A 23622-nucleotide genomic window follows, 5' to 3' on the forward strand; every position below is an offset into this window, starting at 1 on the left:
ACGCTTATTGTTGATTTTTCAAAAGTATAATATGGGGGAGGGGCATTTTTTCTGCTTTTATTACTTTGCATAGTCTAAGATTTCAGGTGTTGCTGGTGCAAATTTGAACTTTTGTACAACTTACTCCCTTTATCGTGTTTATAGTGCAATCTGCAACATAAGGAGCAAGAAACTTCTTCAAGCGACCCCCAAGTGTTTTATTGTGATAATTGAAGGGTATATTTTGTTCTTTCTTAGTTTGTCCTGCATTTGGTATCTTTTTTGTACATTCGATGAAATAGTGATGGAAGAAAGGGTGTATATAACCCCCACACCCAAAATGACGGATCCGGGGGATCAGGCCCTTGTCCCCTCCCCTTTTGAGAGCCATAAAACACTTAGGAAAATGTCGGAAGACCTATTTTTTGCTTGTCAATTTTTTTTCCGGATAAAATGCCCCCCCCCCCCTAGTGGAAAATCCTGGATCCGCCCCTGCCCCCTCCACTCTATAATACATCAAGGTCTTTCAATGTAGAAGGGTTGGGTCTATAGCATGTATATAGCGCGTCCTGTGTTGGCACTAGGCATAAGCATATATGAAGAAGGGATTCTGGCTGCAGCTGTGACGTCATTATGAAACGATAGACTGATATTTACTTGGTTTTGATGATAGCACTCCACAAGTAGTAAAGTCATCTGACTGAACTCGGAAGACAACTTTCACCTGTATTGAAACCTATAGAGCTCCGGGCAAGTGAAGCGAGCAAGCAAAATTGTTTACCCTTTTGATACAAAATCTATTTTTTTAAATAGATGTTTACATCGAAAAATATCATGTTTCACCCTTTCCCTCATTTCCTTCCTTTCATTTTTTTTCTCGGTTTCTTGGTGATTCATGGTCACAATCTCCTATCTGTACGCTAGTCCCCAATCCAATTGGGGCGCTGACGTCGAGTTTTTTTAATCATTTTGTTTTCTGGTGTGCGAAGGGGCACAAAAATGATGTGTGTAAGGATAGGAGGGTGTGTGTGTGTGCGTGTGTTTTTTATGAGGTGTAGATAAAGCTGACATTTTCAGGCGGTTAAGGTTGGATAATGAAAAAAAAGGCGTTCGATATTGTGCACTATATACTTTTTCATAGCCTGATATATTTGTAATTAGAGGGAGCGAAGAAAACAGTGGAAACCGAGACTTTTAGCACTAATAACTACTGTTTGTAATAAATGTGGAGAGTTTGCATATAAAGACCATTATATCAACAAGATATCAAAGAAAATTCAATGAGAATTATGATGCTGATTATTATTATTATAATCATCATTACTATTATTATTATTATTATTTATTCATATTTTTTGTGGGGGGGGGGGGGTCAGCACTAGCTCCCCCAACAACATCACGAGTACACGCCCGTGGGTGGGGGGCTTTCTTATTTTCTTCCATTTTTTCCTGAAGCCATTGTGCTCATATGTATTTGTTCCCCTTATTTTTCTTTATAGAACTATAATATAGTGTTTTTGCCAAGTCATCACCTCAGTTAATAATTTTTGTTCGACTTTACTATCCATATATCGGCAGTGGTAAGTTTGGTAGGCCAGTGGTTGGTCTTGACAACGGAATCAAAGGGGAAATATTGAACCGCGATGCGTCCAAGATGTATACACACTTCATGGGGGATTACGAGGATGGGCTGAAAGGGTGGTGATGTTGTCTCAAATATTTATGAGGGTCGTGGTGGACGTATTCCCTCTTGATATAAAACTCGAGAGAACAAAAGAGTTTATTTAAGGTGGCTGTATACAAGACGACGTCATCGGCATCTTGTATAGTGCTTGAAAGGAAGGGTACTGGGACAAAGTTTGAATAATTGAGAGAGAAGGGGGAGGGAGAGCAAGAGGGTAAGAGAGAGAGGGAGAGATGTTCCGCTATCGAAAGTTTGTTTCGAATAACATCCCAGTCGAATGGTCGAGACGCGTTATGTAAGGAAGTCGTTTTGGACGCTCCTCCTGCATGAGTTGAGAAAGTGCCGACGAAAGATGACGACGCATTTTTTAACATAGGAAATCTGGAATTGATTATGGAGACTACATGAAAGCTCACAGGTAAAGCTGGAAGAAAATCTTTAATTTGAAAATGTTGATTCGAAACCTATATCTGAAAACAGTAACTTCAAATAGTATTAACCCCATAACGTCTTTATCTATTATTTCAAAATTAAAATAATATCAAACCACGTTAACCATGTAGTTATAACTTCATGGTTAAACCTTATTTGTGTAATGGTGATATTGATGCCCACTTTGATCTTTATACCACAAAGTACACAAAAAAGTATCAAAATCCAGTGGTATCATGTTTCTATTTAAGTGTGACGTGTCATTGTCTGTAATTTTCACCTTATATAAAACTCTCTTATATATTATGGAACCATAAAGATGATTGGCGTATATCATTGTACAGTCTTTAATTATCATTTTCATCATTACATACGTTATATGCCCTTTATATGATGTTTAAGATAATTATTGAGTCAATTTTCTAAATAAAATAAAAATAACTACATGCGATCTGATTTCTTCCTTACAGAGACTGACTAGCACTGGAAGGAATATTTTTGTCTTCAACCGTAAAACGCCTTTACTTGCCATTCACGTAAGTGGTAGTGTTTTTTACCTGATTATTAGTTTAGTAAGCTGGGCTTGGCCACTGATTTTTGCTGCTCACATTGACATCCCATGGGTTGGGTTGGGTGCAGCACGGTGAGGATGAATATCTTTCTGAAGGATATTAACACTGTGGTTAGGATTTATTCGAACCCTCGACCCTTTGATCGCAGGAGTCACAAGCACTTGATCACGATAGTTATCATCCATTCGGTCCCATATTAATGATGAAAATAAATCGGCACATTTTCACTCTACCGCCTGATAATGACTGAATTTCGGATTTGTTTTTGTTTTATGTATGCCATTCCCATATCGTTTGCTTTTTAAAGAAGAAGTTATGAGGTATATTTCCACGTTGACCCATGTGTTTAGTGTCGAAACTATAAATATATTATTTCATTAATAAATGCTATTAAGAAATTACTTATGTATCATGCTTATTGTTTTATCTAAATTTAACAGCATGACGAGACTCTTCAAGAGGTGGATTTCCCTTCTTCTTTGTCTCTTCCTTCCCACCATGATGATCTCTTATTTATATCACAAACACGGTGAGTTAGTGTATACATTCGAATAATATATCCACCTTGACGTGAAGTTATTGTATAAACTTGAATGAAATAAACGTAAATTAGTGAAGGGTTGATGAAAATCAATAAAAGGATAATAGAGTTATGATTTTTTTTTCGAAAGTAAACAAAAATTGTGACGTCACATGTGAGCAGACCCGGTTGACTACTATCATGTCACGCGAGTTCCATGAATTTGCTAGTTTTAACGATTTTATAATGATTGGATATATTTTAGAAAATAAACTTGTATGAATTAAATATCTGGTTATTATATTGAATGTACTGCTGAAATTTTTTGAATTTTTGGAATATAACACTTTATATACATTTCAATTTTCATGACTTATAATTGTTGAGCTTCTCGCATGTGATGTCACAAAATTAGAACGTTATTATGGACATTCTTCTTATCATCAATTTCGTCATTATTTGATTATCGATTTGAATACTATTATCATGACAATTTTATTATAATTAATTAATTATAATTTTCACTATAACAAGTACCCGCTGAAGTTGTCAAAGTAGCAACGAGAGCAGCATTTTTTTAAATGAAAGAGCAGAAAAGAAAGAAGATCACATTGGCAATTAAGAAAAGTCCAGAAAAACAGAGACTGAATTAGATAAAAAGACGTTCATATATCAAAACAAGTTATCATTTGCTTTCCTACGTATGCAGGGATGTTGCAAAGGAAAATCGACAACACCCTTCAAATCCACCAGCGCCTGTACCCTAAATCCTTCGAACCCGACGAGTCATCGAGATCTATATGGGAAACTATTGTAATTCCAACACCAATCTATCGCGTCGAGAGAGATCTAAACGTATTATGGTCCCCGACGGCAATATCGAGGTTAACGTCCAAGGAAGTCAAGCGAGTCAGTCCGACAACGAAGAAAATGGTCACCAAAACGGTAGCAAAAGAAGACAACCCTTTGCCAATTAGGGAGGAGGCACTGGTCGACGGACCCGAAAGAAGTGTTATCGTTGCTAAAGGAAATGATATGATCAGGACAAAGACGCCATCGAAAGTAACCAAGAAGCGTCCGAGTAGGCGACCTCGAAGATCAAACAAAAGACCACCTGTGAAACAAAAAGAACTCCGTGAAAAAAATGCTGCAGAAACGCCTGTTGAATCCGTCAGAGGCTTGGAGAAAGTTGATGCTAAAGGCGAGGTGATTCAGACTTTTGCCCCTGTCGCCAAGACTCCTCCTGTGGACAACCATGAGGAAGATTTGAAAGAACCAGAGAAGGACGATGGTTCGGCTCCTGTACCACCTGTTAAATCCTTTGATACCGTAAGAACCGCTTTACCTACAACAAAGATCCTTCAGACAATCGCTCAGACAAAAATAATTACTGAAGTACCCAACTTTCCTGATGCTAATCTTATAAATAAAGTTACCAACTTTCCTCATGATAATAAGGTGACAAATGAGACGAAGTATAGCGGATTGACAAAGAGACCCGTCCAAGAAAAACCTTCAGAACAGAAAGTACATACTGCACCAGCTGCCCCTTCCAAACGAAAGTCCAATAAAAAGAAAGTAAAAGTGAAGAAACCTAGTGCAGCAATCGTTGATCAAGTTGTGAATAAAGAACAAAAGCTTAATCTATCGATACCGGATAGTGAGGTTGAAAAGAGTAAAAATGAGACTAAAACCAAGGATAGTGTAGATCTGACGATGGATGAGCAGAAAGAAAACAGTGTACCCGAGAAACCCCTATCCAAGAAAGAAAGCTCTAAGAAAAAACGGGATCGTAAATCAAAGAAGTCCAAACGAAAGTCTCATTCAGATGATTTGAGTGCTGTACCAGTGACGTTACCTCTCAAGTTCAACCTAACTGACCCAAAGACACATTCACCTGTGATTCTGGCATCTACGAACAAGGCTTTCATGAACTTCACTGACAACTGGCTGGAGAGTGTGAAGCGTTCAGGTATCCGATCAGGGGTGACCCTGGTAGCTGAGGATCGCGAGGCGTTCAACTACCTGAACAACAGGACAGACATCGAACTCAATGTCGTTCTCAATGACGTATCGGAGTCACCAGGAGAGCGGCTTCAGTTTGACTCCCCCGCCTACAAGCAGCTAGTCAACAAACGACCAAGCTACATCCTCCAGATACTGTCCAGTGGACATGATGTCCTGTTCTCCGACGTGGACATCGTTTGGCTTAAGAACCCGTTGCCGTTCTTCACTAACGACACCAACGACATATGGCTACAGGAGGACCGTCACGAACCCACGGTGTACTGTGCAGGATTCACCTTCTATCGGTCCACACCGGCAACCATCGCGCTGGTGACGGAGTGGGTGCAGACTTTGGCCTTGCACCCCACCTACCCCGATCAAAGGGTCCTCAATGGTCTCCTCAGGAAGAAACGATGGCTGGGGGATGCGATCAAGAAAGCTGTCATGGATTCGAGACTGTTCCCGAGTGGGCACCTGTTCTTCGACCCGGAGTGGCGCGAGGCTAATAAGGACAGTGATCAGGTGATGGTTCATAATAACTGGATAGTTGGACACGATCGTAAGGTGGAACGCTTCAAAGATGAAGGGTTTTGGTATCTATAGGATGAACTGAGTCGAAGAGTTTTTTAAAGAGTTGAACAGGGGCCCTGCTTCACTAGTTTCACTACGAGTTTCAACAATATTGCTATTCTGGCAATATTAACTACCATAGTAACTAGGCTCAGCAATCAATTACAAATCAAAGTTTCCATGATAGATTTAAAAAAAAAAGACAAAGTTACCACAGTTGTAAGTCTTCACGAAACGAATCCCTGGACTCAAAATGGAGGCCAAAGTGACCATCTTGACCGGATTGTGTAATTAAAACATTATTGAACATGTTGAAGAGCGAGCAAGGGTGATTATTTCTGAAGTGACCAAAGCAAAGCCAGAATCAGAATTTTACTGAAAGTAACAGCACTTCTTCTTTATAGTCCGTGAAACATTTCTGCTTAGTTCACCCAATTTCTCCAACTTACAAGATAAACTTGCAAGTTGTTGTACTTCACAATTTTTGTAATAGTTTAGGTATGAATATAAAGGCATTTTTAATCACCGTTTTAAGTAGATGTTTAATAAATTTTCATTGCAATTCGTCTGTTTCTATTTTATTACCAAGTAATTGCTTTTTATATTTGTTTTTTGTTTATTCAAGTGCACGTATGTGTTAGTCAGTTTACAATTCAACGCACTTTACCATTAATAGGACACAGGTACTTTTATTCTATACATTGGCCAGATAGTAATAATATTCGCTGTGACTCTACAAACCAAAGCTGTTAAATTGACAGACCAATGGATAGAAAAATGACTCATTGTACTAGTAATTGGGGAAATCTACATTTTATCTACACTTTTTACAGATAAGTCAGAAACAATCTTATCGTGTAGAATATAATATTACATTATACTGATACTACTAGCACTATCCTATTCATATTTTCTTTTCTACTCTTACTCCTCCTACAACCTCACTACTACTACTACTTCTACTATACTACTACTGCTACTACTACTACTACTACTACTACTACTACTACAACTACTACTACTGCTGCTGCTACTACTACTACTACTACTACTACTACTACTACTACTGCTGCTGCTGCTACTACTACTACTACTACTTCTTCTTTTTCTTCTTCTACTACTACTACTATTACCTCTTTTACTACTACTATACTACTACTACTACTACTACTACTTCTACTACTACTACTACTACACTACTACTACTACTACTACTACTACTACTACTACTACTACTACTACTACTACTACTACTACTGCTACTGCTGCTGCTGCTGCTGCTGCTGCTGCTGCTACTGCTGCTGCTGCTACTACTACTACTACTACTTCTTCTTTTTCTTCTTCTACTACTACTACTATTACCTCTTTTACTACTACTATACTACTACTACTACTACTACTACTTCTACTACTACTACTACTACACTACTACTACTACTACTACTACTACTACTACTACTACTACTACTACTACTACTACTACTACTGCTACTGCTGTTGCTGCTGCTGCTGCTGCTGCTGCTGCTGCTGCTGCTGCTACTACTACTACTACTTCTTTTTTTCTTCTACTACTACTATTACCTCTTTTACTACTACTACTACTACTTCTACTGCTACTACTACTACTACTACTACTACTACTACAACAACTACTACTACAACTATATGTACTACTACTACTACTACTTCTTCTTCTTCTACTATTATTTCTACTACTACTCCTACTTCTCATTCACTATTACTACTCCTACTAATGCTAAGTTTCCACCACCACTTCACCCGCCACTACCTCTTCTGTTGTAGCACTTTGAAGTTCGTAAAGCACTTTCTGATGGCGCCATCTTGCAATTTCATGCATAATGGGCAGAATAATTTGGAGTTGATATGACGGAGTCAAAAGTTCTGATGTCGTCAAAAATCTATTTGTTCAGACGATTAAATTCAGGTTCAACACTTGAAATTTATACAAAAGGTCAATAAGAAAGTATCAGGGTGGTACCGACAAAGAGAATCGTATAGGCCCGCTTTAATCCAATATATACTCAAAAGAATAGAAAACATTAAGGAAATAGTGAGAACGAAAGAAAGAAAATTAAAGAAAATGAAGAATTGAAGGAAATAGAAGGAATGAATTAATGTAGAAAGAGAGAAAGATAGATAGACAGATATATAGATTGAATTGAATTTATTTTATACTACACAACAAAATGTAATAATCGCTGATGTGGTTTACGGTACACCATGTGGAGTGTTATAGAAGCAGTGGATAGAAGAAGAGAAGGAATGGATAGGCGAGAAAATGGAGATTTGAGAGTAGAGTATTATTTCTTGAAAGTAGTCCTGAAAAGGACTGTAAACCAGGAAAGATTGATGAGTTGAGAACAGCTTGAGTAGTAGAGCTGATGAGGAGATGCTGGCTCGAGTCGGCAAGTAGAGATGATGAGTGGTAATACAAGAAACATGAGAAATACATTTGATACATATTACAGAAGACAGAAGATAATGACCATGGCAATAAGTAAGAGTGAAATATGAAGGAGCCTGCATTAAAAGCAGAGATAGATAGATAGATTGATAGAAATAAAGAAAACAAGGACGAGAGTAATGGGAAATAAGGAGAGAAAAAAAGGAAAGAGAGAGGGGGATAGAAAGAGAGGAGAGAAGGGGGACTTGAAAAGTCGGATAAACTTTCTGCAAAACTTTTTCAAATCTTACGAAAAACGTGTCGGGCAAGAGCTTGATTAGTCTAAAACATTGATTAACAATTATACAAGACAAAACATGACAATTTTTATTGATATAATTAGTTATTTTAATATAAATACATTCTATTCTCTTTAAAATGGCAGATTTCCCCAGTTGCATTATTTTGCTTTAGCTTCCCATAATTTTCATAATTGACTTACAACATTTTTAAGAGTGGCTCGTGAATATGATTTTCACAACGACGTGATTTAACAACTTGATCTTGTTATAACTAAAAAAAAACGATGGAAACGCAAACATATATTGCAAACACATATATAACCTAACCAATTATTATATCAGATGTAAGAAAATCCCAGCTAGTATATAATGTTATTTCAGACATTATCAAAAGGTCTCAGAATGTTATACACATATTTTTGTAAGCGTTTTGATAACATTCGTACATTGTAGTTTTCATGTAAAAACTTTATAATATTTTCTCCAAAATTATCTTATTTTTGTCAAAATTAGTCCACTATCGATATTTAAAAATATCTCAACAATGTTTCCAAGAAAGCAAACAAACATTTGAATAACAAATAAAAAATAATATCCTTATTAAACATAATACAACATAAATATTTACTTAACCATGATAAACCATTCGTTTTTATATTTTTAATATGTTTTCTTAACCTTAAGCTACCATTATTATGCCTTTTTATGATTTTCTTTAGTGAACTGTGATATATCATAGTGAACTTGTAACATTCTATCATATTGACAATGAAATACTCGTTTAAACATGTCCAGATATAACTTACATTGATAAAAAGAAAAATTCTTATATCATGAATATTATGGCATTTCATTCATTATCCATTGAACAAACTTATACTAGACCCCCCAATATAAAATGATCTGTTAAAACCACCATCTTCCATTTTCATTTTTTACCCTTTTCGTAATTTTAGACCAAATTTCAGATAAAATCGTGTTTTTTGTCGTTTTGCAAGTAGCATCTTCAAAATTCAGCTTTCATGCCATTGTTTTTTATACCACCTTTACTAATAAACTTTCACTGCCGCGTCAAATTATCCATATTGCACCAAACTTGCAATAGAGAGAAAAAAATCATTTTAAAAATGCAAATTCAGAATAGTACTTCTTCCCTTTTGCTTGTCTTTTTCTTTTTCTTGAAAAAATTATGGAACCTAACTTTTAAAAAATTCCATATTCTCTGAAAAATATGAAAAGAACGATGTTCTTTGTCGTTAGTGTATATTTCTCGAAATCGCGTATGACCCCGTCTTGAATGCTGAGTACAACAAATAGAGTTTAATCGATTACTGGACAATGCTAAGGTTACATTTTGGGTTTAATCGGTGCAAGAGAGAGCAGGATAAAATGGACTGTCATAATTATAAGTTTTTATCATAATGTACCTGTTCATTTGATAAAAATCTGTGCATGTTCTCAATGTCTTTAAGTCCATCCCTATAAAAGTTGATTTGAACAAAAGAGAAAAATCCAACAAGCATAAAACTGAAAATATCATCAAAATCGGATGTAAAATAAGAAAGTTATGGCATTTTAAAGTTTTGCTTAATTTCACAAAACAGTTATATGCACATCCTGGTCGGTATGCAAATGAGAGAACTGGTGATGTCATCCACTCACTATTTCTTTTGTATTTAATTATTTGAAATATTAAATATTCTAACTTACTCCTCATTGTCCTGTAAAACAAAGTTTTATTTCTTCATTAAATGTGGAATTACCATTGTTTTTAACATTTTATGTTTCAGTCAAGTTGGTCCTTATTGTCAAATCTGTAAAAATTAAAATAGTGTACAATTCAAACAATAAAAAACAAGAGAAATTATGAGTGGGGGACTTCATCGACTCTCTCATTTGCATGTTGCTGAGTTGTGCATATAACTGTTTTGTGAAAAATAAGCGAAAGTTTAAAATATCATAACATTCTTATTTTACATCCGATTTTAATGAAATTTTCAGCAATATGCTCATTTGATTTTTCTCTATTGATTCAAATCCACATTTTTTTTTTTTGGGGGGGGGGGGTGGACTTAACCTTTAAGCATGTAATACATTATACCATGCCTCTCTGACTGTCCATATCCATTATGTTTGAATTTCTAATGCAATAACTTAAAAGGTGTCTTTAAAATATATTATTTTGGAATGAAATACTATTGAAATATGGAAGTATCAAATAAAGATAAAAATATGAAAAGAACGTCACATTTTCTATTGCTTATTATCATCTCGCCAAGCGTCACTTTGTCTTCTTGCACACATATTAGAATCCTTCTTCGGTGTAAGTACGAGTATCGACCATAATAAGACCAACTCTCCTATAGTTTATGTTAGTCCATTTCGGCAGCAGCTTATTTTAAAGATAGAAATACGATGGGGAAATGAGCAATACAGTATTATTTCCCACAAAATGGCGCTTTTGGGACGGTTTTACTGTCACGTGAGTCTCGCAATGCAAACATCTCCTCCCTCGAAGCACTTTTTAAAGTACCAATTCAAAACGACATTTTAACTTTTTGAAAGGGTATTTTTTATCCAGTCACTGACCAACAAATGAAAACCCAAGAGTTCGTCTATGCATCAATGCATCTTGAGCGATAGCTGCATTAGGCGACCTTCTGTAAGTCGATATTCGCCCGAGTAGAAGCAATAATTTCTTAAAACAAAGATGATGCAAAATATGCCTTGTATTCCTCCTCTAGGTCGAATTAGTCCCAAGTCGAAACAGATTTCTATATGGTCTGAAATTATTCAACGTAGACAAAGTTCAGATGGTCCCATGGCCGTCGCGGCTTCATTCACCGAAAAGCAGAACATCCTTCATCATCTTTTCTATACTTTGTCCAAAGTGGGCCACAGTGGAGTCATTTTCGACTACACTACGTATAGATAGTCCCTTTAGTTCAGCGGATCTGCCATGCTGTCTTGTCTTAAGCACCGGAAGTGCGGAAGTTCTGGATTCAAATCCCTTCAGGTTTTTGGGGATACATTTTCTTTGCCAACACAACAAAATCATCTGCGATGTCCACTTCTATAAGCCGATCCTGAAAAAAAATAAAGAGAATGCTTGAATAGGACAAACTTACGAGTGGACTACAATAAATTGCAAGAGTGTACTCGAGTGGCAAAGATGTGGAGATGTGGCAGATCATGGAGAGGCTACATATACAAAATACAGGATCATGAGCAGATTGTTATGTTATTGATGTACAAGTCATCATTTTCTTGGTATTTGGTAAATGGAAATTTGAAATGCCAAGAATCAAGCAGGTTGAATAATTTTTCGTCTTTAGGTCAAGATCGAGACTCGATCGTCCTTACTTCTCTGCGCTTTTCATCATTCACTGTGGTCCAGAGTCATGATAGTCTGAACTCTGGTTTGACCAATACAAAGCCATGTTGTAAATCTATGATAAAATCATGGATAGCTATAGCTGCTAAACCCCTGTTTACGCTGATAATTAGGTTATTTAAAATATAAATATAACTATTAAATTTGTCATATTCAACCCAGACTGATTGCCAGACTATAGTTGTTCCATGCTGAACATGTTCAACATCTTGTGTTGAAGATTAGTGTTTCATTATTTTGGCTCCCCATAGTTGAACCATATGCCAAGACTATAATTTGAGGTAAATTTGAGATCAGGGGGGGCGTTTCATGAAAAGACTTGTCGGACGTTTTATCCGACAAGTCCTGTTTTATCCGACAGTTACCATAGTAACAGTCCCTCTCAGCCAATCAGAATCAAGGAAATGTTGATGAAACACTCCCCAGAATACCAGCCTAGATGGCATTGTTAACTGTGAATCTAGTAAAGGCCTATTCAGTTGAGTACATGTAAAATCTCGCTCGGAGCGGCAAACATTTTCTGACAAGCAAAAAAATTATAATTATTTTTTTAAATGGTCATGTTTATTGTCTCCGCCATTCCAGAAGCACTTCCCAGAGGGGGGGGGGGGGGGGACTTATGACAACTGAAAAGAGGTAACATGTTACCAGCAGCACTTTCTGTAAAAAAAAAAAAAATCAGACGATCCCCACCACCAAAAGAAAGTAAACCAAAATTCTATCGGGCGCGCGCGGGGGGGGGGGGGGGTGTCGGGCAATCTGCACCCCCTAAACCAACGCTATTGGTTATAAATGAATGGCTTATGAAGTATAACTTACCAGGATTAAACCATATCTTTTGTCTTGTACCTCGGTATCTCCGAATATGTCTGTCTGGTACACCAGGACATGATGAAGGTTGAGAGCTTGGTCTGATGGCGGTAGCGGCTGTGTTATTCCAGAAGCAACGCTAATCGAGACGAGATTTTCGGCCTGAGAAGCAAACCCTTTCAGAAATTTGAAATAATCAATATGGCATGAATTTTAACATTTATCATGTGCCATCTGTCTAGTCCAGATAATATCCTACGGTGATTCGTCAAAAGTTAAACACGTGATCAAAATTGGTTTCGCTCATCAATCACGAAGAAGATACTCGGCATGAGAAAAGCACACTTTCAGAAAGAATAATATATAAGCTAATGTCTTGCTGTGATTGGTCAAAAGTTAAACATGGGATTAAATTTACTTTTGCACATCATTCACCAAGAAAGAGATTAATAGATGCAATGTATGATATTTTGAAAGAGAATTGAAAGAGAGTCTAATGACATTATGACAACACACTTATTGTAACGGCTACTGTACTCGTACATGACAAATTGATTTCGACGTAAAATGTTTCCTAAGTTATTGGTTATACCAGCTTGGCGTTAATGCGGCGGGAATATGTGCTGTCGAGTTCACTTAAAATGCTGACAGAAAACAGTTTCTACTACTGCTGCTGCTACACTGCAATTATCAATGACAATAATGGTAAAAAGATAATAAAAATGAATTGGTGATCAAAATAATAATAATATTATGCTCATTATCATCACCCACTGTCTCATGTCCCCCTTCCTCCTCTTTCCGTCTCATTCTCTCTTGAATAATCTCACCTAATTTTTCGAGAACTTTTTGCCATCTGTCTCGCACAAGTTTTCTCTCTCTCCGGATTGCCTGCACTTTATCGTATATGACCCTTTTTTCCTAGAAAACAGAATACAGGAGAAACATACTATTCCAAACAATCATCGTTAAGCAAAAAATACTAATGATATAATAATAAATAATAATAATCAAGAAGGCTGTTGTGCCTATTGGTGGCATTTAGTATAATTTTTTTTTCTCGTTCAGATTAAAAAGTCAACACAAACTACTCAAGATCGTTTGTGTTTTTTGTTTTTGCTTCCTTTTTACCATATAATCTTCAGTTTTTATTGACAGAACTATTATTTTTATTTACTGTTTAATTTGATAGAATTGAACTGAATTGAATTGAATAGAATTGAATATATTAATTATCATTATTAATTATCAAGTAATTAATTGATCGATTTATTATTTGATCGACAAGTCAATTTGATTGATTTGTTAGTCAACCAATCATAATCATATATAGATATTACTTTTATGCCATTGTCGAGTTAAATCTTGAATATCTGTATCTAACTGATTGAGTGATACATTTATGCAATAATCCATCTTATCGATATATATACTCATTAATTCATCAATAATTTGAATAATTAATTGTATTTTGCACTATCAATGAATTCGTGTGCTGTCATTTTTTTAATTAATTGATATCTTTAATACTTTATTATACAAATTTAGTTAAATATTCATCAATTATTGTATGTCACTTTATGAATTCCATTGTCAGGAATCAACAAAATAATACCACTTCCTTCTATCTCGCTAATGCAGTTATGAGTTAGAGGTATATAAGGTGAAATACACTATTATTAAAATATATATATACTCTAAGATAACATTCTCATGCTTACGTGCAGTTTGAGACAAAACAAAATCAATGTCACATTCCAGCAACGTTTGATCCATCGTGAGACAACTGATTAATTCTTCTACTCCAGATTGTAAATAAAATATATTGAACTCTGGAATAATGCTTCGTAAAGTCACATACAACGAAACCAGTTCCAGAGCGATCAAAGTTTATACGTCTTTTTGAATGACATAGCACCGGTCGGTTTGGAGTCAGTATCGTTTGTGTGACTGAGCATCAACACTGGTATCAATATCAACATGATTTGTCATCAAAACAATATTTACACTAATCATTTTCAATCCAGACACTATTCCAGTAATCACATAACTCTGATCTTTAAACATCACCTGACTAACATGGACTTGATTCATCTATCATCATGATCAACACATTATTTACCTAATGAACGTCTGAGTATACACAGTTATTGTTCAAAGTCAGTATATTTGCAAATTTTCCCTAATGATTATGACGTGCGTGTTGAGCTTTGCAAAATGGTCGTAGACAAATGGGATTTCTTCATTATATTCGTTTTATACAAAATTAAATGTGGAGATGAATTTAATCAACAGTTTTGTTTTATTTTCGTAGTATTTGGTAGTGTTTTGGCAAATCTGTCAATTTGACTATTAATGCTGTCTTGTTGCTGTTATCTTTGATTTACTGAAAATAGGCCTATATTGTGAAAAAATACAAATGGCAACAGTTATCAATGAACATTATATAATATCAAAATTGATTGCTTGTTTAGAATTTATATATCAATAAGGAGTTACTTAAAGAAACAACAACGCATGAAGGAAACAAAAACATATATCCTCATTTAAATAAAGTTGAATCATTTTGAGAAGCTCTAACATCGTTTTGTGATATCTTAACGTCTGTGGGTGCGTCGTGGTCTAGTGGTTCTGACTCTCGCCTTTGAAACAGAGGGTCGTGTGTTCGAATCGTAGCCATGGCGTATTTTCCTTCAGCAAGAAATTTATCCACACTGTGCTGCACTCGACCCAGGTGAGGTGAATGGGTACCCGGCAGGAGTAATTCCTTGCATGCACTGAGCGCCGGTGATGGTAGCTCGAGCTAAAGCCGGGGTAATAATAGCAGCGCTTTGTATCCTCTGGCAAAAAGCGCTTTATAAATCCAACTATTATTATTATTATTATTATAATATTGATATAAACTGCAAATCAGAGAGTGAAGAAAAAGAAAAAAACATGTGTTAAACAATGATAAGTGTTTAATAATCATTTCATCGTTCTATCACCATAAGGAAATGAGAGAGATGTGAGAGAGATTGAAAAAAAAAATGCTCAAAATATAATCGGGATAAAAGATGTCTTGATTACTGTAACAATGCTTTTACTATAAGGGCCACTTGTAATAAGAACCACTTTTCATATGGATTAATATTTATAGATAATAACTAACGGTAATTATTATTCATCATGTTCACAAGGACTGCAAATGATTGCCATAAATAAGAGCGTAATGAGCAAAAAAAAGTTAAGGGGCACAACACGACGTTTACCAGCAAAACGCTGTCCTGCCGAGTTCCTACGGGAGTTACCATAAACAGAAACAGACACAAGCGAGCAAAGCGAGCCAGCAAAACTTTGACCTTTTAAAAATGAAAATCGTACTTTGTGATAAAGGTTGACATAGAAAATAACATCGCATCACACATTTCCCCCTTCATTTTCCTTCTTTTTACTCCTTCATTTCAGTTTTTTAAACCGTCTAACTGCTGGTTAAAACCAGTGGCGAGTCCACCTCGAGGGGGTGGGGTGCATCTGGCCTGTGCCCCTCCCCTCCCTTTAAGAGCCAAACTTTGTTGAAGAAAATGCTGGGCATACACAAGTGAAAAAAAAAATTGTTAGTCAATTTTTTCCGCAACATAATTCCTCTTCATTCGGAACAGAATGCGAAATGCACCCTTAAAAAAAATCCTTTATTCGCCCCTAGTTAAAACAAAATTGCATGCAAAATTATTTTTTTTAAACAGTTGGTCGATTTATTTTTGACCAACTTTTTTTGTTGGTCAACCAATTTCGAGTGTGTACTAGTTCATGTATATTTTTTTCCTACCATGTTTGTGGTTGCTTTCCGCCAGTCTCGGATGAGTCCATCGAGCTCTCTGTCTTGGCTAATCTTGGTGTGTGTGACGTCATAGGGGTCTGACCAAAGGTTGACATCGTCTTCCCATGATCGATAGCTGGCGATATAGGCATCAACCAAGGAATCGTCTCTGTAGCAGAAAGACGTATGTCTTGAAAGTGAGAAAAAATATCATAGTAACACGCTGAATCGATTCATGATACATATGTATCAAATTATTATGATCATTTGTTTGAACAAAATCATAGCAAATAGTAAGTAAGTTATGTATTGAAGTAGTAGTATATAGTAGTAACAGCAGCAGCAGTAGTAGTAGTAGTAGTAGTAGTAGTAGTAGTAGTAGTAGTAGTAGTAGTAGTAGTAGTAGTATTAGAAGCAGTAGTAGTAGCAGCAGTAGTAGTAGTAGTAGCAGGGGCGGAAATCTCTCCCAAAAGGTAGGGGGCACAGGGGCGGATCCAGCCTTCGCCAATGGGGGGGGGGGGGACGGAAATTTGTTTCAGCCATATTTTCCCCGATCGGCAGTTCGAAGATGATTTTTGTTTGTTTCTTTGAAGGGGTAGTCCTCATTAGTCACTTCTTAGCTTTATTCTTATGAATTAATATATATCATAACCCTTATTTATATGATGCGAGCGCGAGCAATTTTGTTTGGAATTTTTTTGCATTTTTCCTAAACTTTGAACATTCTGGGCAATGTTTGTTATCCTGAAAAAGATGTGTATGCAACTTGATAATTACTACGAACGCAAAGCGCGAGTAGAAATGAACTGATGGAAAAGATACCTGTTAAAGTAGCATTTAACAATCAAATAATGCGAGCGCAAAGCGCGAGCAGATTTTTTTGGGTGACATTTTCACCTAAAGAATTTAAATTCTTAGCACTTTTTGTAACTCAAGCAGAATAGGTATATAAGTAAACAATTAATGCGAGCGCGAAGCGCGAGCGGAAAATTTCGAGATTTAGTCCTATAATATTTACTGAACGAGACACTCTATTCATGTTTAGTACAGCGCGTCCCAAAAATGTCCCTCTGACATAGGGCTGAATTAATTCTAAAATGTGGTAGTATTCTCAAATAAATGTTCATGAGTAGAAAGCTCATTTCATGATCTAACTTCTACGAAAATTTCATTGGTCGCGCTTCAGTGGTTTTGAATACACACTCTGCTATGTAACAGTGGTGCATTTTAGGCCATTCCAAGTTTGCAGCATTGATGTATTTCTGCATTGTCTATGGCATGTTAACCCCCATTTTTACATCCAGGATCTGAGCAGGGACATTTCCCTATAATCATATCCAGGCTCATCAAATCATAAACTTTGGCATGTTCAGAATGACAAGGAAAATAAAAAATAAGTTTGTTTGTTGATTGATAAGGGGAATCAGTGTACGAACTTGAAAGAAAATGTGAATGATGGATGAGTAAAATAAGCTGAAAAATAAAGGGGAATCCACAATCAGCCTTCGCGAAAAGAAATTTTACCAGTGAAATATTCGACTTTTTTCAGTTTCTTTCAAACAGTTACATTGATTGAATTAACTTGACTTTAGTAGCTTTTTAACTAAAAAAAGGAATGAAAACAAAAATGCAGTATTGTTGGAATTAGGCATTCAAACAGACATTACCCGTTGTCTCAATCATTGTGCATCTCCCGTTATCAAACATGAAATGAACTGTCAAATATTGTTTTTGCCCTTCTGAACATGCTCAAGGTTGTGATTTGATGAGCCTGGTTAGATCATGGAGATTTCCCTGGTCAGATCAGGGAATTCCTTGGTCAGAATGGTCAACAGTCAAAGTGGGTTGATATGCTAGAAAGTACAGAACACACAGCAGTGCTGCATGCATGCAAACTTGGAATGGGTTAAAAAGCACCACTGTTACATAATAGACTGTGTATTCAAAACTACTGAAGCGAGACCAATGAAATTTTTATAGAAGTTAGAACATGAGATGAGCTTTCTAGTTCTATACATTTTTATGAGAATAATTATCATCTTTGGAAGTAATTTAGCCGCATATCAGAGGGACATTTTTTTGGGACGCGCTGTAAATCATGAAAAGGATGAGTATATTAATAATGCGAGCGCAAAGCGCGAGCTGAACATTTTTATATACGTTTTGAACTGGTACCTGTTGAAAAGGTACCTGTTAAGGACTGCTTGCACTTAGCCATGAAGGCGTTACATATTTCAACAATCAAAAATGCGAGCGCGAAGCGCGAGCTGAATTTTTTTTAACTTAATAAAGAAAGAATGGAAAATTTTAATCAGTTTTTGTAATCGTGAACAGGATAGCTATATAATTTAACAATTGATGCGAGCGCGAAGCGCGAGCAGAAAAAAATCGAGATTTAGACCTAAAATGGGCCACTCTGTTCATGTTTTGTAAATCATGAAAAGGATGAGTAATATGGGGTCTTCCTACATTAATAATGAGAGCACAAAGCGCGAGAAGAAAAATGTTGATATTGTGACCTGAAACTAGATGATTTAAATTAAAGAACAAGTGGAGTATCTGAATAAACATGCGCGAGCGTGTTTTATATTTAGACCTAGAATCTAGGCATTCTAAATACATCTTTAATCATGAAAATCATGAAACTTTGATATTCCGATCTGAAAAAAGAGTCAATTTTAGCTTTATCTTTCAAGCACTTTGTAGAAATATTGTAAGGTGGATATGGATCGCACCTAAAATAAAAAAGAGCTGATATTTTCATTATTATTACTTTGAATTTTGACATAGGACCGGGACATCCTTACGACATGTCATCATATGAAAATGATGATATCTTCCTATTCCTCTTGCTAAGCTCGAGATAAAACAAAAGGGACAATTTAATTATTAAATTAATATCATATTTATCAATGCCTAATGAGGGCGCGAAATCTGATGATATCATGACATAAAAACTGGACATTTCACTTTTGTGATTATGAATAGGATGTATCAGTTAATATATTTTTAACCATTAATGCGAGCTCAAATTTTTTGATAAACTATCATGAAAAGGGGATTTTAAGTAGTTTGTTGTATAATCAATATTGAAACATTTATATAACTCGCCAATCAAAATGCGAGCGTGCAGCGCGCTAGCTGATACGTCTTAACAATCAGACCTGAAAAGGGATATTTTGAAAATTTTATGGAATCCACGATAATAATAGTACCTGATCAATCAAAATTTGCGAGAGCGCGCAGCGCAAGCAGCAAATGTTAATATTCAGACCATAAAACTTACATTTTTACAGAGCACTTAAAAAAAATCAATTTGTAAATTACACAAAATAATGAAAGTTCGATTTCCGAGGTGAAATATGTTTTGTATATTGACTTCCAAACTTGATATTCGAACTCCATATTGAAGAAGATATGTAAATCACCTAACAGGCAATGCGAGCGCGAAGCGCTAGCGAAAATTTTATATAGTGGCACGAAAGATTCTTTTCATTTTCCAAGTCTTCCCCTCATCTTATTTTATGCACTCGTCGTCCTTCTCTTCTCTTTTCCCTCCCCTTTTCCTTCTTTCTTTCCCTTTCTTTATTTTTTTTCTCCGCCAAGAGGGGGGGGGGGGGGGGGGGGGAACGGGCCGCTCGGCCCCCTGGATCCGCCTATGGGGACAAGGGCGGGAAAATTTGACAAGCAAAAAAATGGTTATCATCCCAAGAGTAAGGTCATCTCGTCTCAAAATACATGTTTTATTTCGATTTAGAATGATGTATTTCTTACCATTATAAAAGACCAAAAATAGTAGGGGGGACATTTGATATTGTGTCCCCCCTACTATTTTGAGTAGGGGGGACACGTCCCCCCTGTGATTTCCGCCCATGAGTAGTAGTAGTAGTAGAAGTAGCATTGGCGGCGGAGCAGAGGATTATCTTTTGTGTTTGGGGGGGACGTCTATTGTTGCGTCCCCCCAAACACAAAAGATAATCCTCTGCTCCGCCGTCAATGAGTAGTAGTAGTAGTAGCAGCAGCAGCAGAAGTAGTAGTAGGCCTAGTAGTAGTAGTAGTAGTAGTAGTAGTAGTAGTAGCAGTAGTAGTAGTAGTAGTAGTAGTAGTAGTAGTAGTAGTAGTAGTAGTAGTAGTAGTAGTAGCAGTAGTAGTAGTAGTAGTAATAGTAGTAGTAGTAGTAGTAGTAGTAGTAGTAGTAGTACTAGTAGTAGTAGTAGCAGTAGTAGTAGTAGTAGTAGTAGTAGTAGTAGTAGTAGTAGTAGCAGTAGTATTGTAGGCCTTACAAATAGAGTAACAACGCTGCATGGTAACAATAAACATAGGCCAAGTGGTGGGATTTTTTGTGATGGAGGGGGGGGGGGTGCTGCTGCCTCTAATTTTTTTATCACATGTATTGCACTTTTTGGTATTAAAAAAATTAATAATTATGTTGCTAAACTTTTCTGTAATGACTGACTGATTGACATTTTTAACACACAAGATCATATTTTAAAATTGATTATTAATTCAAAATTATAGATTTTTCTTCTCGTTCACTTTGTTTTCTCGCATATCTTTGTCAGTACAGTGTAACATACACAAAAGTCAACCCGCTCAAATTGTTGCCTGATGGCGCCAATGGCAGTATAGCTTCATCCTGACCTCCACCACCACCACCACCAACAACAACAACAACCTTTTTAATGATTCCTGCAATAAAACCTGCAAATTTTTAAGTCTCATTATATCTAAAAGTAAAACATACCCGTTTCTTAGCAACGATGATGCTTCTGTGGCTCCCTTTCTATTCGTACTCGCATCCGAGTCGTCAATTTCATCATATTTTTGTCTGTGTCTTCTGGACATCCACGGGCAACAAATAGCCATTTTCATCCGTTTGATGACGATCGTGTTCAAGTTTGCCAGACGATGCATGTGCCTATCAATACATGCCCAAGGATTTATGTGTCTCGATCACACTACAACCTATAACACTCGATAGGTTTCGTATAAGTGGGGAAAAGTTATCGAACTTATGGCTATCGATCATTATTTAGTAATTAATTGTCCGTGGTTGGCAGTTTCAGTGCAATATATCCATGATATCGCAATCCGATTTATCAAAGGTGTTTACTTACAGATCTTGAGACCTAGTGGTCAACAATGTCAACATGCGTTGAGGGTTGAGGGTCTTTTGATATCTCTCGGCAAACATGAAGCATCACCCCATCAAGTTCATTCGAACAGGGGTTTTGTTACGTAACTGTGTCGTCAAAACATACACTCGCATGAGACAATTGTCACAAATTAATTCGCGAGTTTACTCAAAGGAACGTCAAACAATAAATATAGAAAAGAGAGTGGATGAGCTTGTGTGTGATATAAAGTACTTTACAGATCCTTTGACTTCGCTGAAGACATGGACCTGCATGGCCACGGAAGATTATCTGTTGTTACGGGGGTGCTGTGACAATGATCAGCAACCTTAGTAAAAAAAAATAGAATAATCGTCAGTGGACTTGGTGGACAGACCCCTGGCTGAAGAATGATTATCGGGTAATTTTGAAGTTTGGCAACTTTATTTTCTTCCGTCCTGTGAACCGGGGAAAATGCATTTGCATGTGACCAAAAAAGGTTTTATAAATATGTATATGTTTAATAAATCTTGTCAGGTTACAATTTTAAGCATGAAACGTACAAGTGTGACATCGAGGAGGATAAGTTAAGCTTTGCAAGTTCTAAGTACTAATAAATTTGAGCAAAAAAATATACCCTCATTTGCGGGACCTCATTAAGTTTATTATGAGACACGTATAAAATGACGCAGAAAATTATTTCAATTTCATGTTAACATTATCTTACTAGATCAGACGATACCCTATTCTTAAGAATCATTATCATTCTTTCGTTAAAGCTTTTAAATTGATATCGGAATATTGTGTGATCAGACTGTTTCATATGGGCCCTATACCAATCATGATGACGATTGTAAAATAGTTTTTTTTTTAATACACTTTTTGACTCGCCGTTCCTCGTACCATTGTACAACTGTAAAAGGTAATCCAACATAAAAAAAACTTTGACACTCCGTTTCCTCGTTCTTCATAGCATTTCCATCGTACTTCCTCTCGAGTTCCTCTCAAAATAAAGTCAGTTCATTCTCCGTCCCCATTGGTTAGTGAAGGCACGTCAATGCAGAATATCACTAATCTTTCATGTCATATCACAGTTCACGTCGAAAAAAATAAGACAAAAGCCGGCCCAAGAACTCCCTGAGATTGAGGAAAATAACATCAGACACAGCAGATATCTGCACCGGTTTTCTCACGTGACACTTCTTCACTTGATAGATCACCATTCGGCAAAATAATTCATTAGTTTATTTTGATCGCATGTAGAATTTAATTATCGCACCTGAAACCTTTGATCCTCTATTCGTTAGTTCTTTGTTATAGAACTACCGTACTTTGTATTCTGTAGTCTCAGCCACAAAGCTTGCGATTGAAATCCCTCTCTCTGAAATGACCAATTTTCATGATCAATACAATAATTTATTTTAGACATAATATCAGTGATGATAACATTACAATTGAAGTATCTATTCGGTAAACATTTTTGGCAAAATAGTGATTTCTTCTGTAAATATTTCGATACAAATGTAATTGCGTACGACACTCCAGACTACGCAATTTTAGTTTCTGTACAAGAGTTGAGAAATGACAAGACATGTAAATTGAAACCGCGTATATTTATTTTACTCAAGGTTCTTGATCTGTAAATAATATGACGTTGAAGATAAGAGTGGGGAAATATGTAATTCAGTTGTCACGTGCTTTCTGTATTGTGTCCATCGATCAACGAACTTAAAGGGGAAATCAAACATTGGTCATAAAAGTTATGTGAGAGAGAAGAAAAACAAGTAAAATGGTGAATGGTGAAAGTTTGAAAGAAATCGGACATTCGATAAGAAAGTTATGGCCGTTTAGAATTGAGATGAACCATCCCGAGTTTGCTCAATCTCGAGATTTAAGCCCGGGATTTTAGCCCGATCGGCCCTCTTCGCGATTACAGCATTAAGCGTACCTAAGGGGGGGGGGGCAGACTGCCCCCCTGACGAGTCACAACACATGCAAGGGATGTATCTCTGCCCCCCCCCCTGACGAGTCACAA

General features: G+C 36.4%; 2 protein-coding genes across 5 annotated transcripts; one reads left to right on the top strand and one right to left on the bottom strand.

Moving 5' to 3' along the window:
- The first annotated feature begins 1840 nt into the window (after window positions 1-1840).
- On the top strand, window positions 1841-6332 carry LOC129257510 (neurofilament heavy polypeptide-like). The gene is made up of 4 exons (XM_054895847.2): window positions 1841-2081; window positions 2566-2631; window positions 3108-3196; window positions 3897-6332. The coding sequence occupies exons 3-4, from the start codon at window positions 3109-3111 to the stop codon at window positions 5795-5797; spliced, it is 1989 nt and encodes a 662-aa protein (XP_054751822.2). The 5' UTR covers window positions 1841-2081; window positions 2566-2631; window position 3108; the 3' UTR covers window positions 5798-6332.
- Window positions 6333-10531: 4199 nt separating this feature from the next.
- LOC129257509 (melanoregulin-like) lies at window positions 10532-23152 on the bottom strand. 4 transcript variants are annotated; one of them, XM_064096744.1, is made up of 7 exons: window positions 23107-23152; window positions 22491-22968; window positions 21218-21936; window positions 16483-16663; window positions 13505-13595; window positions 12684-12850; window positions 10532-11556 (listed from the first exon to the last, which is right to left on the bottom strand). In XM_064096744.1, the coding sequence occupies exons 3-7, from the start codon at window positions 21385-21387 to the stop codon at window positions 11473-11475; spliced, it is 693 nt and encodes a 230-aa protein (XP_063952814.1). In that variant the 5' UTR covers window positions 21388-21936; window positions 22491-22968; window positions 23107-23152; the 3' UTR covers window positions 10532-11472. The 4 variants fall into 4 exon arrangements, with proteins under 4 accessions (XP_063952814.1, XP_063952815.1, XP_054751820.2 ...); XM_064096745.1 differs by lacking the exon at window positions 23107-23152 and having other exon boundaries at window positions 16483-16642; window positions 22491-22892; XM_054895845.2 differs by lacking the exon at window positions 23107-23152 and having other exon boundaries at window positions 16483-16642; window positions 21218-22916.
- Between the last annotated feature and the right edge of the window lie 470 nt (window positions 23153-23622).

Source organism: Lytechinus pictus, chromosome 3, assembly GCF_037042905.1.
Source record: "Lytechinus pictus isolate F3 Inbred chromosome 3, Lp3.0, whole genome shotgun sequence".
NCBI classification, from domain to species: Eukaryota; Metazoa; Echinodermata; class Echinoidea; order Temnopleuroida; family Toxopneustidae; genus Lytechinus; species Lytechinus pictus.

Excerpts from the sequence above, each read along its gene's own strand:
- LOC129257510 (XM_054895847.2), top strand. The coding sequence starts at position 3,109 with ATGACGAGACTCTTCAAGAGGTGGATTTCCCTTCTTCTTTGTCTCTTC. Across the intron at positions 3,197-3,896 it reads TTATTTATATCACAAACACG|GGATGTTGCAAAGGAAAATC; the intron begins GTGAGTTAGTGT and ends CTACGTATGCAG.
- LOC129257509 (XM_064096744.1), bottom strand. The coding sequence starts at position 21,387 with ATGCATCGTCTGGCAAACTTGAACACGATCGTCATCAAACGGATGAAA. Across the intron at positions 13,596-16,482 it reads GGAAAGCAACCACAAACATG|GAAAAAAGGGTCATATACGA; the intron begins GTAGGAAAAAAA and ends TCTGTTTTCTAG. Across the intron at positions 12,851-13,504 it reads AAAAGTTCTCGAAAAATTAG|GGTTTGCTTCTCAGGCCGAA; the intron begins GTGAGATTATTC and ends AATTTCTGAAAG.